The sequence below is a fragment of the Coregonus lavaretus genome (genome assembly GCF_964263955.1).
Source record: "Coregonus lavaretus genome assembly, chromosome: 32".
Classification (NCBI taxonomy): Eukaryota; Metazoa; Chordata; class Actinopteri; order Salmoniformes; family Salmonidae; genus Coregonus; species Coregonus lavaretus.
This window is the reverse complement of record NC_140019.1, coordinates 36,658,721-36,675,762: the sequence shown is the minus strand read 5'-3', so window position 1 is coordinate 36,675,762 and position 17,042 is coordinate 36,658,721. Positions and strand designations below refer to the sequence as shown.

Here is a 17,042-nt window from a genome sequence, read left to right as displayed (position 1 = left end):
AGGCCAGGCCAGGCCTATGCTGTACCCAGCGATGGGTACACTGGCTGGGGATATATCCACCAGAATAGGAGCCGGAGGCCAGGCCAGGCCAGGCCTATGCTGTACCCAGCGATGGGTACACTGGCTGGGGATATATCCACCAGAATAGGAGCCGGAGGCCAGGCCAGGCCAGGCCTATGCTGTACCCAGCGATGGGTACACTGGCTGGGGATATATCCACCAGAATAGGAGCCGGAGGCCAGGCCAGGCCAGGCCTATGCTGTACCCAGCGATGGGTACACTGGCTGGGGATATATCCACCAGAATAGGAGCCGGAGGCCAGGCCAGGCCAGGCCTATGCTGTACCCAGCGATGGGTACACTGGCTGGGGATATATCCACCAGAATAGGAGCCGGAGGCCAGGCCAGGCCAGGCCTATGCTGTACCCAGCGATGGGTACACTGGCTGGGGATATATCCACCAGAATAGGAGCCGGAGGCCAGGCCAGGCCAGGCCTATGCTGTACCCAGCGATGGGTACACTGGCTGGGGATATATCCACCAGAATAGGAGCCGGAGGCCAGGCCAGGCCAGGCCTATGCTGTACCCAGCGATGGGTACACTGGCTGGGGATATATCCACCAGAATAGGAGCCGGAGGCCAGGCCAGGCCAGGCCTATGCTGTACCCAGCGATGGGTACACTGGCTGGGGATATATCCACCAGAATAGGAGCCGGAGGCCAGGCCAGGCCAGGCCTATGCTGTACCCAGCGATGGGTACACTGGCTGGGGATATATCCACCAGAATAGGAGCCGGAGGCCAGGCCAGGCCAGGCCTATGCTGTACCCAGCGATGGGTACACTGGCTGGGGATATATCCACCAGAATAGGAGCCGGAGGCCAGGCCAGGCCAGGCCTATGCTGTACCCAGCGATGGGTACACTGGCTGGGGATATATCCACCAGAATAGGAGCCGGAGGCCAGGCCAGGCCAGGCCTATGCTGTACCCAGCGATGGGTACACTGGCTGGGGATATATCCACCAGAATAGGAGCCGGAGGCCAGGCCAGGCCTATGCTGTACCCAGCGATGGGTACACTGGCTGGGGATATATCCACCAGAATAGGAGCCGGAGGCCAGGCCAGGCCTATGCTGTACCCAGCGATGGGTACACTGACTGGGGATATATCCACCAGAATAGGAGCCGGAGGCCAGGCCAGGCCTATGCTGTACCCAGCGATGGGTACACTGACTGGGGATATATCCACCAGAATAGGAGCCGGAGGCCAGGCCAGGCCTATGCTGTACCCAGCGATGGGTACACTGACTGGGGATATATCCACCAGAATAGGAGCCGGAGGCCAGGCCAGGCCTATGCTGTACCCAGCGATGGGTACACTGACTGGGGATATATCCACCAGAATAGGAGCCGGAGGCCAGGCCAGGCCTATGCTGTACCCAGCGATGGGTACACTGACTGGGGATATATCCACCAGAATAGGAGCCGGAGGCCAGGCCAGGCCTATGCTGTACCCAGCGATGGGTACACTGACTGGGGATATATCCACCAGAATAGGAGCCGGAGGCCAGGCCAGGCCTATGCTGTACCCAGCGATGGGTACACTGACTGGGGATATATAACCACCAGAATAGGAGCCGGAGGCCAGGCCAGGCCTATGCTGTACCCAGCGATGGGTACACTGACTGGGGATATATCCACCAGAATAGGAGCCGGAGGCCAGGCCAGGCCTATGCTGTACCCAGCGATGGGTACACTGACTGGGGATATATCCACCAGAATAGGAGCCGGAGGCCAGGCCAGGCCTATGCTGTACCCAGCGATGGGTACACTGACTGGGGATATATCCACCAGAATAGGAGCCGGAGGCCAGGCCAGGCCTATGCTGTACCCAGCGATGGGTACACTGACTGGGGATATATCCACCAGAATAGGAGCCGGAGGCCAGGCCAGGCCTATGCTGTACCCAGCGATGGGTACACTGACTGGGGATATATTCACCAGAATAGGAGCCGGAGGCCAGGCCAGGCCTATGCTGTACCCAGCGATGGGTACACTGGCTGGGGATATATCCACCAGAATAGGAGCCGGAGGCCAGGCCAGGCCTATGCTGTGCCCAGCGATGGGCACACTGACTGGGGATCTATTCACCAGAATAGGAGCCGGAGGCCAGGCCAGGCCTATGCTGTGCCCAGCGATGGGCACACTGGCTGGGGATCTATTCACCAGAATAGGAGCCGGAGGCCAGGCCAGGCCTATGCTGTGCCCAGCGATGGGCACACTGGCTGGGGATCTATTCACCAGAATAGGAGCCGGAGGCCAGGCCAGGCCTATGCTGTGCCCAGCGATGGGCACCACTGACTGGCACTCACCAGTCACCCTGATGCAGGGCTTTGGTACACTCTTTAGTTGCCATTTTGATTGTCCCCCTGGCTGTCAGAAAATCCTGGTTTGTATCATGGACTATCATTCCATATAGTTAGAAATCAAACCAAATTGTCCTCCACTAATTTCGAATCCCATTTTTCATCAGGAAAACACTTTTCTTTTAATGGCAATGTTACTTCCCTTTTACATTCTCACATAGAGACCAAAGGCAGTGTGTGACCAGGTGAAGTGTACATCATAGAGGCCAAAGTCAGTGTGTGACCAGGTGAAGTGTACATCAGAGGCCAAAGGCAGTGTGTGACCAGGTGAAGTGTACATCAGAGGCCAAAGGCAGTGTGTGACCAGGTGAAGTGTACAAATGTGAAAACCCAGTGGGAATATATGACATAGGCTAACAGTATATGATATTGTAATAGCAGCCATGGTAACTGACCAATAAACACATAGGTGCATGATATATGATAGAAGTGTATACTGACATCTACCTGGAAGCTGGAAGGGGCTGGAGGGTCCGGAGCTGGCAGGAGAGTTGGGGTAGGTGCCCACCCCTCCGCTGGAAGCTGGGGAGGGGGGGTAGGGGGAGTTAGGGGAGATGGGGAAGGAGGTACCGCTGCCCCCACTGTGCTGCTGGAAGGACTCTGGGAAGGTGGCGTTCAGGGGCATGTGGGGCTCGTTGTGAGTCATGTTCCTAAACTGGACCAGGAGACTGTGTTGTGGGTTGAACTCACTGTGGCGAGGCACCAACACCGGAGGGAGAACTGGTGGAGAAGAGATTATTAAATAAATATACATTGGATTTGAAGAGCCTTTAAAAGAAACATTGGGACACTGTACAGTATTTCATCTGAAACCAGTGAAAACATAGGTACTACACATTAATGAAGGAATCTTCTCATCTGCATGACCTCTGTTGTCATTTGTGGCTGTTGTGCATGTCAATTGCAAGGATTTCCTCTAGCCTTTACATTTTAACAAAAGTGCTTTCAATACCAGTTGTTTTTTCCCCACTACATTCTAAAAACGTGCTATATGATGCAGATCCTATTGATCAGGTCATTTTGAAAGTCCTTGTCCTTGACCTGTACTCTGCTCCTCCCCCTATCCTCCTCTTCCTCCCTGACTGACGGCTCTGTATTAACCAATTCAAGGGCAGATATCACGTCACTCAGAGGATACAAGACAACTATCTCCAGGGAAGCAGCCAGAATTTCCCATATTGTTTTGGTGAAATCACCTTGAGGCATATTTCTTGGAAACTCTAAATCTATATAGTATGAATAGTCAAGGATGCAGTACTCTCCCTCACTTGGCTAAATGGTCAAGGATGCAGTACTCTCCCTCACTTGGCTAAATGGTCAAGGATGCAGTACTCTCCCTCACTTGGCTAAATGGTCAAGGATGCAGTACTCTCCCTCACTTGGCTAAATGGTCAAGGATGCAGTACTCTCCCTCACTTGGCTAAATGGTCAAGGATGCAGTACTCTCCCTCACTTGGCTAAATGGTCAAGGATGCAGTACTCTCCCTCACTTGGCTAAATGGTCAAGGATGCAGTACTCTCCCTCACTTGGCTAAATGGTCAAGGATGCAGTACTCTCCCTCACTTGGCTAAATGGTCAAGGATGCAGTACTCTCCCTCACTTGGCTAAATGGTCAAGGATGCAGTACTCTCCCTCACTTGGCTAAATGGTCAAGGATGCAGTACTCTCCCTCACTTGGCTAAATGGTCAAGGATGCAGTACTCTCCCTCACTTGGCTAAATGGTCAAGGATGCAGTACTCTCCCTCACTTGGCTAAATGGTAACTTAAGTCAGATCAGCCTTACTGTGTCATATACATTTCTTGTAGAAGGACGTGCACAACAGCCACAAATGTATAGGCTGGGTCCGGCAATGCCTTAGATCGAGTCAATACTGTAGTCGGAATGAACACGTTACATACCTGGGCTCTCTACCCTCTTGTAGTGGTAGGGGTTAATGCAGACCTCCTTCTGTTTGGAGCCGAAGGGGTATTCACACATCTCCAGGGGCTTGAGCTCATGGTGAGACTGCAGGTCGGGCCAACGCCACACCCTGCAGTAGATAACGTGGGGGAGACCCTTCCTGTGGGACACCTGGAGACGACCGTCCAGAGACCGAGGAATGGTCACACACTTACCTGGCAGGGCAGATAGAGAGAGGGGTTAGGCAATATCTGGACCAAGTATGATGATATCTATCTATATATATATATATATATATACATACACACACTACCAGTCAAAAGGGTTTATCTTTATTTATTTTTTAATTGACATTGTAGAATAATAGTGAAGAGATCAAAACTATGAAATAGCACATATGGAATCATGTAGTAACCAAGATGGGGTTAAACAAATCAAAATATATTTTATATTTGAGATTCTTCAAATAGCCACCATTTGCCTTGATGACAGCTTTGCACACTCTTGGCATTCTCTCAACCAGCTTCATAAGGTAGTCAATTGGAATGCATTTCAATTAACAGGTGTGCCTTCTTAAAAGTTAATTTGTGGAATTTATTTCCTTCTTAATGCGTTTGAGCCAATCAGTTGTGTTGTGACAAGGTAGGGGGGGGGGGGGGGTATACAGAAGATAGCCCTATTTGGTAAAAGACCAAGTCCATATTGTGGCAAGAACAGCTCAAATAAGCAAAGAGAAACAACAGTCCATCATTACTTTAAGACATGGAGGTGCAGTCGCAAAAACCATCAACCACCTCTCATGAGCACCGCCACAGGAATGGAAGACCCAGAGTTACCTCTGCTGCAGAGGATAAGTTCATTAGAGTTTCCAGCCTCAGAAATTGCAGCCCAAATAAATGCTTCACAGAGTTCAAGTAACAGACACATCTCAACATCAACTGTACAGAGGGGACTGTGTGAATCAGGCCTTCATGGTCGAATTGCTGCAAAGAAACCACTACTAAAGGACACCAATAAGAAGAAGAGACTTGCTTGGGCCAAGAAACACGACCAATGAACATTAGACCGGTGGAAATGTGTCCTTTGGTCTGGAGTCCAAATTGGAGATTTTTGGTTCAAACCACCGTGTCTTTGAGAGACACAGTGTGGGTGAACGGATGATCTCTGCATGTGTATTTCACACCATAAAGCATGGAGGAGGAGGTGTTATGGTGTGGGGGTGCTTTGCTGTAGACACTGTCATTGATTTAATTAAAATTCAAGGCACACTTAACCAGCATGGCTACCACTGCATTCTGAAGCTATACGCCATCCCATCTGGTTTGCGCTTAGTGGGACTATAATTTGTTTTTCAACAGGACAATGACCCAACACACCTCCAGGCTGTGTAAGGGCTATTTGACCAAGAAGGAGAGTGATGGAGTGCTGCATCAGATGACCTGGCCTCCACAATCCCCTGACCTCAACCCAATTGAGATGGTTTGGGATGAGTTGGACCACAGAGTGAAGGAAAAGCAGCCAACAAGTGCTCAGCATATGTGGGAACTCCTTCAAGACTGTTGGAAAAGCATTCCTCATGAAGCTGGTTGAGAGAATGCCAAGAGTGTGCAAAGCTGTCATCAAGGCAAAGGGTGGCTACTTTGAAGAATCTCAAATATATTTTGATTTGTTTAACACTTTTTTGGTTACTACATGATTCCATGTGTGTTATTTCATAGTTTTGATGTCTTCACTATTATTCTACAACATTGAAAATAGTAAAAATAAAGGAAAAACCCTTGAATGAGTAGGTATGTCCAAATTTTTGACTGGTACTTTATATATCTTAGCCATCTAGCAGACTCTCTGATCCAGAGAGACAGTCACACACACACCCCTGGCCTGGACTTTACCAAGTATGACGCCGCACGCACACTACAGACAGGGTCACTCACTGGGCTGTCCTGGGCTGCTGAGGGCTTTCTCCAGGTCCTCCATGGCTCCCTTCTTCTTCTTCAGTTTCTTGACCAGGGCGTCAACAGCCTTCTCAGCCCATTTCTCCTCCTCGTCCCCCTGCTTCCACCCCAGCAGACGCTTCACAGCTGGACTGGTGAAGGAGAACAGGCTGGACATGGAGGTCATGGTGCTGCTGTCGTCTCTGGTGAGAGGGAGAAATGTACCAGGAAGTTAGGGGATTGAGGAGTCCTCTTCTTCTTGGATCGCGTATAACAGGGAGGGAGAGTGTGTGTGTGGGGAGGTGGTAGGGGAGTGGAGAGAGGAGGCTTAGCCTTGCACACCAAGGACAGGAAATAGAGGCAGGACGCAGGCAGGACGCAGCCGCTCGGGAAAGGAAAGCCTGCCGTGAGGTGGGATGTACCCTGGAGCTGGGTCACAACCAAACCCACTGAGGGGAGTGCAGTTTGGGGAACAAGTTCAGCTGAGATCAGGCCTCTGGGACACAACAGCCCAGAGGATTTACAAATGTAGGTCGTCAATATAGCTAGGAAAGGACCTATTATCTCTCTCTCGTTCTGTCTCTCTCTCTCTCTCTCTCTCGTTCTGTCTCTCTCTCTCTCTCTCTCTCGTTCTGTCTCTCTCTCTCTCTCTCGTTCTGTCTCTCTCTCTCTCTCTCTCTCTCTCTCTCACTCTCGTTCTGTCTCTCTCTCACTCTCGTTCTGTCTCTCTCTCTCTCGTTCTGTCTCTCTCTCTCTCGTTCTGTCTCTCTCTCTCTCTCTCTCGTTCTGTCTCTCTCTCTCTCTCTCTCTCGTTCTGTCTCTCTCTCTCTCTCTCTCTCGTTCTGTCTCTCTCTCTCTCACTCTCGAGCAATGAGTCTCTGGTTTAGTCCATACCATCTGATGAGGTGGCCAGAGCCTGGGTAAAGGTTTCGTGTGGAACCTGGGGAAAGAAGAAGAGAAGCGGTGTTAGAAATATTTTGCACAACAGAATCATCAGGTTAGGTGACATCTAGGACGATACCAGTATCACCATACTCCTTAGTATCGTGGCAAGGAAACAAAAACAGCCCTAATGTATGTTGTCATCCTCTTGTCATTTACTTATTTCCCAAGCTATAAGCAGACAATATTTCACATTAAGCAGCTTTTTAAGGACCGAAGAGTTGGTAGATCGAGATTTTTGTAGTCGAGCATCGGCAAATAGTTAAGCAATAAGGCTAGAGGGAGTGTGGTATATGGCCAATATACCACGGCTAAGGACTGTTCTTAGACAAGACGCAATGTGGAGTACCTGGACACAGCCCTTACCCGTTGTATATTGGCCATATACCACAAACCCCTGAGGTGCCTTATTGCTATTATAAACTGGTTACCAATGTAATTAGAGCAATAAAAATACATGTTTTGTCATACCCGTGGTATACGGTCTGATATACCACGGCTGTCAGCCAAATCAGCATTCAGGGCTCGAACCACCCAGTTTATAAATATAAATAATTTATGGTACACGAGACGCCTGTGATTCACACCTGTCTGAGTGGAGGCACACCAGTATCACCTGTAGTACATTTACCCTTAAATTACCATCATTTATCATCTACAATGTTTGTTTGGTTAAGGTCATTTCTGTTAATGCATTCAATAAATAATGATTACAGTCTGACCGTTGTCATTGTAGGAGTGGACATGTTGTTTGCGGAGCGCACAACCTAAGGCTACACTTTTGAGAAAAAAAGTTTTGGTCTATTCATCCATTTAAGAGTTGTGAATTTAGTCCTCTTTTGTTCGGAGCGCTCCTGTCAATCTTGAGTAAGGACACGCACCTGATTACGCATAGAAGTAGGCCTATAGGCTACCTGGCCTGCGCGCAGATGTAGGCCTATAAAATGTGGCCATTTGAGGATCTGATCGTATTTCTGATTGTCTTAACTCACCATCACTGTGGAGCTTCTCAAAGTAATGTGTTCTTCGCCTCAAAACAGCAAGTAAACTAAGTCTGTTTTTTTTGTTTTTGTTTTTTACATCCATTGAGAATGACAACAGTTCCTCAATGTAGCCTATTTGAAAAATCTTTCCAGCTCTCTCCCTTTCGACAACCACTCAGCATTAGAAAACGGGGGGAAAACGTCATTAAATAGGCCGACCTTATTGCTTACTATCCGGTGCACAGACAGCCTACAGCTGTGTCTGTCTGGAGCTCACTGGCATTAACAGTTCATGCAATGTTTCAAGTTCCTTGAAGACAGGCCATGTGTAGCCAAGGTGATTTATAGGATATTTATTTTTAAAATCTGGATATTTTCTACCTGCGGGCTGCAATGGTTTTTATTTGTTGGAAATTTTTACATATTGGCCATGGCAACAGAAGTTACTTTTAGATCTGTATCATTTTCATTTTGATAGAATTTTTATTAACCACATGACATTGATTTTGAGCTAGGAAGACTATTATAAATGAAATTAAACTGTTTCAAGAAAATGTGCGTATGAAAATCACAACGGGCACGCAGATCAGTAGGAATGGTACGATAACTTGGCACTTCAAATGGAAAAGGTTGCCGGCCGCTGGTGTAGCCTATTACCGACAACTTCAGGAGCGTAACGGCAGGGGGGGGGGGGGGGGGGGTTGGTCAGGTCAGGGACAGGCATTTTTGCTATATTGATCTCTGGCTCCCTCTTTAGTAATTTGGGTCTTCATTTTTTAAATCGCAGTGCTTAAAGCATCAGACTAGCTCAGTAGCCTACATCTAGTTGATTTTATTCAAAAACATAGGGTGTGTCTACATATGGAAAAATACTTTTTAAAGTTTCAACCAATCGATTGGTCGAAAGAACAGACGACTCTCGGTCGGCCAAGATTTTTTGTTGTTGTCGGGGGACAGCCATACTGGGTGGACAGAGACAGAAAGAAGACAGAGACAGAAACACAGGCATGGCCGCACAGCTGTTGAAAACAGCCCTAGCAGAGAGGATGTGAGGCCACTGAATGCTGCCTTCTCCCGTCTCCCATCATATCCCTCCCTTACTGCACACACCTGTCCAACAGTACCAGGCAGTTTACAGCTTCATGCTTCAGTGTTACAATGGAGGGGAGGAGGGGGGGGTCTTTGTATGTGTGATGATGAAGTGAGACGGCAGGGCATACAAGGATAACAAAATGTAGCAGATGCTAGAAGATGCCTGTAGGTTAAAAGGTAGGTAAGCAAGCTCTCTGGACACAGCCTGACTAAATCATCTGCTTGTTTCTGTTGCTGTGAGGCTGTAATGCCATGTGAGCGATGACAGCAATGCAATAACCTTAACGAAAGGAAACAAGGTGCACAGATCCCAGAGTCCAGCGACTGATAACATCACTTCACACCTCAGTATTTCCCTGCCTGGCTGTCCTGTAGCAGGGTCAGGAAGCAACAACACACAGTGTCTGGCTTTAGGGTCTGACAGTCACCATGGGTACCAGGTTGAGAGTGCCTCAATTCAATAAACATTGGGCAGAAAAACAGAATGTTGTTGAGATTAAGCTGAGAAGAAGTTTAGCGAAATGTATAGCAACATTCAACAGATTGAGAAAATACTAAATCATGTTGAGACAATTCTGACATGGTATGCTCTGGCTACAGGGTGAAAGTGAAGGGGAAGACAAAGGATGGTTTAGATAACTAAGCATGAGATGTCTCCCCATCCCCAACCAAAGTGATCCTCAAGAGAATATTGCCTAATTGCCAAATGGCTGATCATTTATCTGACACCAGACACCCACACTATCCCTGAGGTCTGACATCATCATTACTGCAGGATGACAAATCAAAATGCCTGAATACTGGATTAAACTGGGTGGCAACAACTCAGCAATGGGGTTGAATACATAATCTATTGACTTTCATCTTGTGGATCTTCTTAAAACACATTATTCAAAGTTTGTTAAGGTACTTGACCCATAATCACAACCATTATACCACTGAAGCTTGAAATCAACACAAAGACATGTCCCGATTCCCTAGAAACAACTTTATAGACGTAGCTAGTTACATTGAAGAAAAAAACATGTATGCACTCACTAACTGTAAGTCGCTCTGGATAAGAGCGTCTGCTAAATGACTAAAATGTAAAAAATGTATATTGAACAATGTGACAAAGTAGCTTACTTCCAAGGTACACAATAACATGGCATGCTTAGCTAGCAAGTATAGTTAACTAGTAAGTATTCCGTTTGATGAAATACACATAGCTAGCTACGTATTTTGTGTCACAGAGCTATATCTATAATTACGTATGTAGCTATGTGATTATGGCTATAGGAGTGGAAAATCAACTCATTCATTTCGCTAATTTAGCTAGCTCGTTAGCTAGTTGGCTAAGCTTAGCCAAGTAACTACCGTTACCGCTAGCTAGCTCAACACGCTACAAGTTAATTAAGTTAGCCAGTTGGTTATCAAGTTGAACCAAATTGATGGTACAATCAAAATTCCTCGTGTGGTTTTACAAGGCTGACGTTAACGAGAACACGTCCTATTTTGACCACAAATCTCGTCCTTACTCCCCCCCCCAATTCTAGCTAGCTAGCTACCTTCTCCCTCTCCACCATTCCAGAGATAACTTTTTCAATCACTTCTCGCTCTAGCTAGCAAGCTACACCCCACCCCCTCTGGCAAAGTACCCAAGCCTAACTTCACTGATTAAAACTTGGTAATTTTGTAGCCTACCCATGGAAACATGCTTATGTAGTGGATAAGATATCATTTCATCGCATACCTTTGAAGAATTGAGGCAGGCTGGTCGCTTCCTTATTACTTTTGTCTATTTAAAGCAGTCCGACATGAAGCAGTTTTTTTTATTTTGTACTTTTTTCCCCCAATGCCTTTCCCCCGCTCTCCCGACTCCCCTGTCCTAGCGTCAAGAAGACTGGGAGGCGGAGCGTATATCCCTCCGCTAAATGACACATTTTACTCTCTTCTTCTTCTTCTTCTTCTTCTTCTTCTTCTTCTTCTTCTTCTTCTTCTTCTTCTTCTTCTTCTTCTTCTTCTTCTTCTTCTTCTTCTTCTTCTTCTTCTTCTTCTTCTTCTTCTTCTATTTTACACTTTGTCATGAGTCTTCTTCAAATGAGGGCTATTCCACGTTAACAGAGTGATGCTGATACATTTTAAAGTGAAAATTTTGATTATGTCAAACAAAAGCCAATGATTGCAACCATACAACTCTATGCACAATGACTACTTTCAACAATTTCCACAGAAGGTTCTACAAAAACACATTTACATGAAGAACAGTACAGATGCAAAGTTTGGTAACAGAATGACTGTTTGTGCTGTCATTCTGCTACCAAACTTTGCATCTGCACTGCTCTTCAAGTAAATAATAATAATTATTATTATTAATTACATTTGTAAACTGCTTTTCATTATACAGAATAATCTCAAAGCTCATAAAATAAAAAATAAAAACCAAATAGAAAAAATTATAATAAATAAAAATGTGTTTTTGTAAAATTTTCTGTGGAAATAATTAAAAGCAGCCCTTGTGCATAGAGTTGTATGATTTGTTTAACTTTGCAATCATTGGTCTTTGTTTGACATACCTTTAAAAAAAAGAAAGATCTGAGTCTCAGCATCACTCTATTGCCGTGGAATTGCCCATGAGCAGTTTGTGTAAATAAATATATTGTAAAGAAAAATTATCATAATCGTACATCAGCAGATGCTGTGATCCGTGGTCCGATGAAGCGGACGCTACGGTACAGGACTGTTTCGCTAGCACAGACTGGAATATGTTCTGGGATTCATCCAATAACATTGAGGAGTTTACCACATCAGTCATCAATAAATACATCGACGAGCCATTAAACAGGCAGAGCATCAATACAAGACTAAGATTGAATATGCCGGCTCTGATGTTCCATGGATGTGGCAGGTGTTACAGAATCCCCCTGCCGAGGGCGCTACAGGACGCTATATCACTGTTTGTGTGAGCGTTTGTTTATTTGCTTTCTGGAGCCACGCTGTCTGACTCTCACCCAACCACACCCTTTTCCCCCCTCACCTGAGAGATTGATATATCCTCCAGCTCATGGCTTCAGTCAACTGGACAATAGCCATGTGTCTCACCCATGTGCACGCTCTAGCCGTGCAGTCTCTCCAGGTCCTGATTGGCTAGCCAGCCTGACCCACACGCTCCAAGGTAATAAATATTGCCGTACCTGAACAGTGTTATTCCAGTCTGTCAGTGTGGGTGCACATACAGTATGTGCATGAGATGCGTGAACACAGAGTATATCACTGCGTAGCTATTACAATGTTATATGCTGAAGTTGTTATTAGTATTGGCTATTATTACCTTTAGTGTAATGCTTGTTATTTATGTTACCCATTTATATAGCCTCATTGTATGGTATTAGGTAAGATGTTTACATTAACTCTCCATCCTTACCTATTGTGCTATTGCAGTTCTGTTCCATTTTATTCTCTGTTGTAGGCCATTTGATATGCATACATTCATCCTTCTCTAGTCATTTATTTGCTGTCATTATTCAAGAGAGCGAGAGTTGCTCCCCTTCTCAAGAAACCAACACTCGATCCCACTGATGTCAACAACTACAGACCAGTATCCCTTCTTTCTTTTCTTTCCAAAACTATTGAGCGTGCCGTCTTTAGCCAACTCTCTTGCTATCTCTCTCAGAATGACCTTCTTGATCCAAACCAGTCAGGTTTCAGGACTGGTCATTCAACTGAGACTGCTCTTCTCTGTGTCACGGAGGCTCTCCGCACTGCTAAAGCTAACTCTCTCTCCTCTGCTCTTGTCCTTCTAGACCTGTCTGCTGCCTTTGATACTGTGAACCATCAGATCCTCCTCTCCACCCTCTCCGAGCTGGGCATCTCCGGCGCGGCTCACTCCTGGATTGCGTCCTACCTGACCGGTCGCTCCTACCAAGTGGCGTGGCGAGAAGCTGTCTCCGCACCACGTGCTCTCACCACTGGTGTCCCCCAGGGCTCAGTTCTAGGCCCTCTCCTTTTCTCCCTATACACCAAGTCACTTGGCTCTGTCATATCCTCACATGGCCTCTCCTATCATTGCTACGCTGACGATACACAACTAATCTTCTCCTTTCCCCCTTCTGATAACCAGGTGGCGAATCGCATCTCTGCATGTCTGGCAGACATATCAGTATGGATGACGGATCACCACCTCAAGCTGAACCCTGGCAAGACGGAGCTGCTCTTCCTCCCGGGGAAGGACTGCCCGTTCCATGATCTCGCCATCACGGTTGACAACTCCGCTGTGTCCTCCTCCCAGAGTGCGAAGAGCCTTGGCGTGACCCTGGACAACACCCTGTCGTTCTCCGCCAACATCAAGGTGGTGACCCGCTCCTGCAGGTTCATGCTCTACAACATTCGGAGAGTACGACCCTGCCTTACACAGGAAGCGGCACAGGTCCTAATCCAGGCACTTGTCATCTCCCGTCTGGACTACTGCAACTCGCTGTTGGCTGGCCTCCCTGCCTGTGCCATTAAACCCCTACAACTCATCCAGAATGCCGCAGCCCGTCTGGTGTTCAACCTTCTCAAGTTCTCTCACGTCACCCCCCTCCTCCGCACACTCCACTGGCTTCCAGTTGAAGCTCGCATCCGCTACAAGACCATGGTGCTTGCCTATGGAGCTGTGAGGGGATCGGCACCTCTGTACCTTCGGGCTCTGATCAGTCCCTACACCCAAACGAGGGCATTGCGTTCATCCACCTCTGGCCTGCTGGCTCCCCTTCCTCTGCGGAAGCATAGTTCCCGCTCAGCCCAGTCAAAACTGTTCGCTGCTCTGGCACCCCAATGGTGGAACAAGCTCCCTCACGACGCCAGGACAGCGGAGTCACTCACCACCTTCCGGAGACATTTGAAACCCCACCTCTTTAAGGAATACCTGGGATAGGATAAAGTAATCCTTCTACCCCCCCCCCCCCCCCCCCAAAAAAAATTTTGTAAAGTGGTTATCCCACTGGCTATAGGGTGAACGCACCAATTGGTGAGTCGCTCTGGATAAGAGCGTCTGCTAAATGACGTAAATGTGCCCTTGAGCAAGGCACTTTACCCTAATTGCTCCTACCAGACAAGCGAAATGCCTTCTACGCTTGCTTCGATGCAGGCAACACTGAACCATTCATGAGAGCACCAGCTGTTCCGGACGAATGTGTGATCTTGCTCTCTGTAGCCGATGTGAGTAAGACCTTTAAACAGGTAAACATTCGGAAGGCCGCGGGGCCAGATGGAATACCAGGACGCGTACTCAGAGCATGCGCTGACCAGCTGGCAAGTGTCTTCACAAACATTTTCAACCTATCCCTGACCCGGTCTGTAATACCAACTTGTTTCAAACCGACCACCATAGTCCCCGTGCCCAAGAACACCAACGTAACCTGCCTAAATGTAGCACTCACATCTATAGCCATGAAATGCATTGAAAGGCTGGTCATGGCTCACATCAACACCATCATCCCAGACACCCTGGACACATTCCAATTCACATACCGCCCCAACAGATCCACAGATGGCGCAATCTCTATTGCACTCCACACTGCCCTCACCCACCTGGACAAAGGAACACCATTCAACACCATAGTCCCCTCCAAGCTCATCACCAAGCTAGGGACCCTGGGACTGAACACCTCCCTCTGCAACTTGATCCTGGACTTCCTGACGGGCCGCCCCCAGGCCGTGAGGGTAGGCAACAACACATACGCCACACTGACCATCAACACGGGGGCCCCTCAGGGGTGCATGCTTAGTCCCCTCCTGTACTCCCTGTTCACCCACAAGTGTGTGGCCACGCACGACTCTAACACCATCATCAAGTTTGCTGACGACACAACGGTGGTAGGACTGATCACCAACGATGGTGAGGCAGACTATTGAGTACCACATTTTTCAGAATAAACACAATGACAAAACAACAAACGAAATGTGAAGTCCAAGGTACACAAAACAAACATACCTAACACGGAACAAGATCCCACAACCCACTAGTGCCAATAGGCTGCCTAAGTATGGTCCCCAATCAGAGACAACGAGCGACAGCTGCCTCTGATTGGGAACCACACCGGCCAACATAGATGTAGACATACTAGAAAACCAACATAGAAATACACAGCATAGAATATACACACCCTCACTCAACAAATACGAGTCCCCTGAGTCAGGTTGTGACAGTATCCCCCCCCAAAGGTGCGGACTCCGACCGCGCAACATAAACATAACAGGGTAGGGGCCGGGTGGGCATTCCGCCTCGGAGGCGGATCCGGCTCCGGGCGTGACGACCTCTTACTCTCCGCCTCCCTGTTGCGCCCCTGGTCTGGTCTGGACCTCGGCGCGCTGCTTCCCATCTCCTTCCTCCCACGAAGTACCAAGCCCTGTCTGGACCCTGGTGTGGGAGACCCCGAACCTGGAGAGGGGCTGACGTCTGGGTCTGGACTGGAACCGCTGACTGGAGCTGGACCCGACGACGGTGGAGCGAACTGCTCTGGCTCCGGAGTGGTGCCGCTGACCGGAGCTGGATCAGGCACCGGTGGAGCGGACTGCTCTGGCTCCGGAGTGGAGCCGCTGACCGGAGCTGGATCAGGCATTGGTGGAGCGGACTGCTCTGGCTCCGGAGTGGAGTCGCTGACCGGAGCAGGACTGGACCCCGGTGGAGCGGATTGCTCTGACTCCGGAGTGGAGCCGCTGACCGGAGCTGGATCAGGCACCGGTGGAGCGGACTGCTCTGGCTCCGGAGTGGAGCCGCTGACCGGAGCCGGACTGGACCCCGGTGGAGCGGATTGCTCTGGCTCCGGAGTGGAGCAGCTGACCGGAGCTGAACTGAGCACCGGTGTAGCGGACTGCTCTGGCTCCGGAGTGGAGCAGCTGACCGGTGCCGGACCAGGCACCGGTGGAACAGGCACGGGCCGTGCCGGACTGGACACACGCACCACTGGCTTGGTGCGAGGGACAGGAACAGGCCGGACCGGGCTGGCGACGCGCACCACTGGCTTGGTGCGAGGGGCAGGAACAGGCCGGGCCGGGCTGGCGACGCGCACCACTGGCTTGGTGCGAGGGGCAGGAACAGGCCGGACCGGGCTGGCGACGCGGACCACTGGCTTAGTGCGGGAAGCAGGAACGGGCCGGACCGGACTGGCGACACGCACCACTTGCTTGGTGCGAGGGACAGGAACAGGCCGGACCGGGCTGGCGACGCGCACCACTGGCTTGGTGCGAGGGGCAGGAACAGGCCGGATCGGGCTGGCGACGCGGACCACTGGCTTGGTGCGAGGGGCAGGAACAGGCCGGGCCGGGCTGGCGACGCGCACCACTGGCTTGGTGCGAGGGGCAGGAACAGGCCGGACCGGGCTGGCGACGCGCACCACTGGCTTGGTGCGAGGGGCAGGAACAGGCCGGGCCAGGCTGGCGACGCGCACCACTGGCTTGGTGCGAGGGACAGGAACAGGCCGGACCGGGCTGGCGACGCGCACCACTGGCTTGGTGCGAGGGGCAGGAACGGGTCGGGCCGTACTGGGAACACGCACCACTGGCTTAGTGCGGGAAGCAGGAACGGGCCGGACCGGACTGGCGACACGCACCACTTGCTTGGTGCGAGGGACAGGAACAGGCCGGACCGGGCTGGCGACGCGCACCACTGGCTTGGTGCGAGGGGCAGGAACAGGCCGGGCCGGGCTGGCGACGCGCACCACTGGCTTGGTGCGAGGGGCAGGAACAGGCCGGACCGGGCTGGCGACGCGGACCACTGGCTTGGTGCGAGGGGCAGGAACAGGCCGG

The 17,042-nt window shown here is 49.6% G+C and overlaps 1 protein-coding gene across 1 annotated transcript in view; it reads right to left on the bottom strand.

Moving 5' to 3' along the window:
- Nucleotides 1–11,130, bottom strand: part of LOC311107880 (mothers against decapentaplegic homolog 5-like) — a 29,367-nt gene extending 18,237 nt beyond the window's left edge. Inside the window, exons 1-5 of the mRNA XM_084150463.1 lie at nt 11,008–11,130; nt 7,153–7,198; nt 6,259–6,461; nt 4,324–4,539; nt 2,870–3,142 (exon numbers count right to left, since the gene is read on the bottom strand). Coding sequence (XP_084006589.1) covers nt 2,870–3,142; nt 4,324–4,539; nt 6,259–6,445 — 676 coding nt within the window. The 5' untranslated portion in view covers nt 6,446–6,461; nt 7,153–7,198; nt 11,008–11,130. The remainder of the gene's footprint in view (nt 1–2,869; nt 3,143–4,323; nt 4,540–6,258; nt 6,462–7,152; nt 7,199–11,007) is intronic.
- Nucleotides 11,131–17,042: the final 5,912 nt, after the last annotated feature.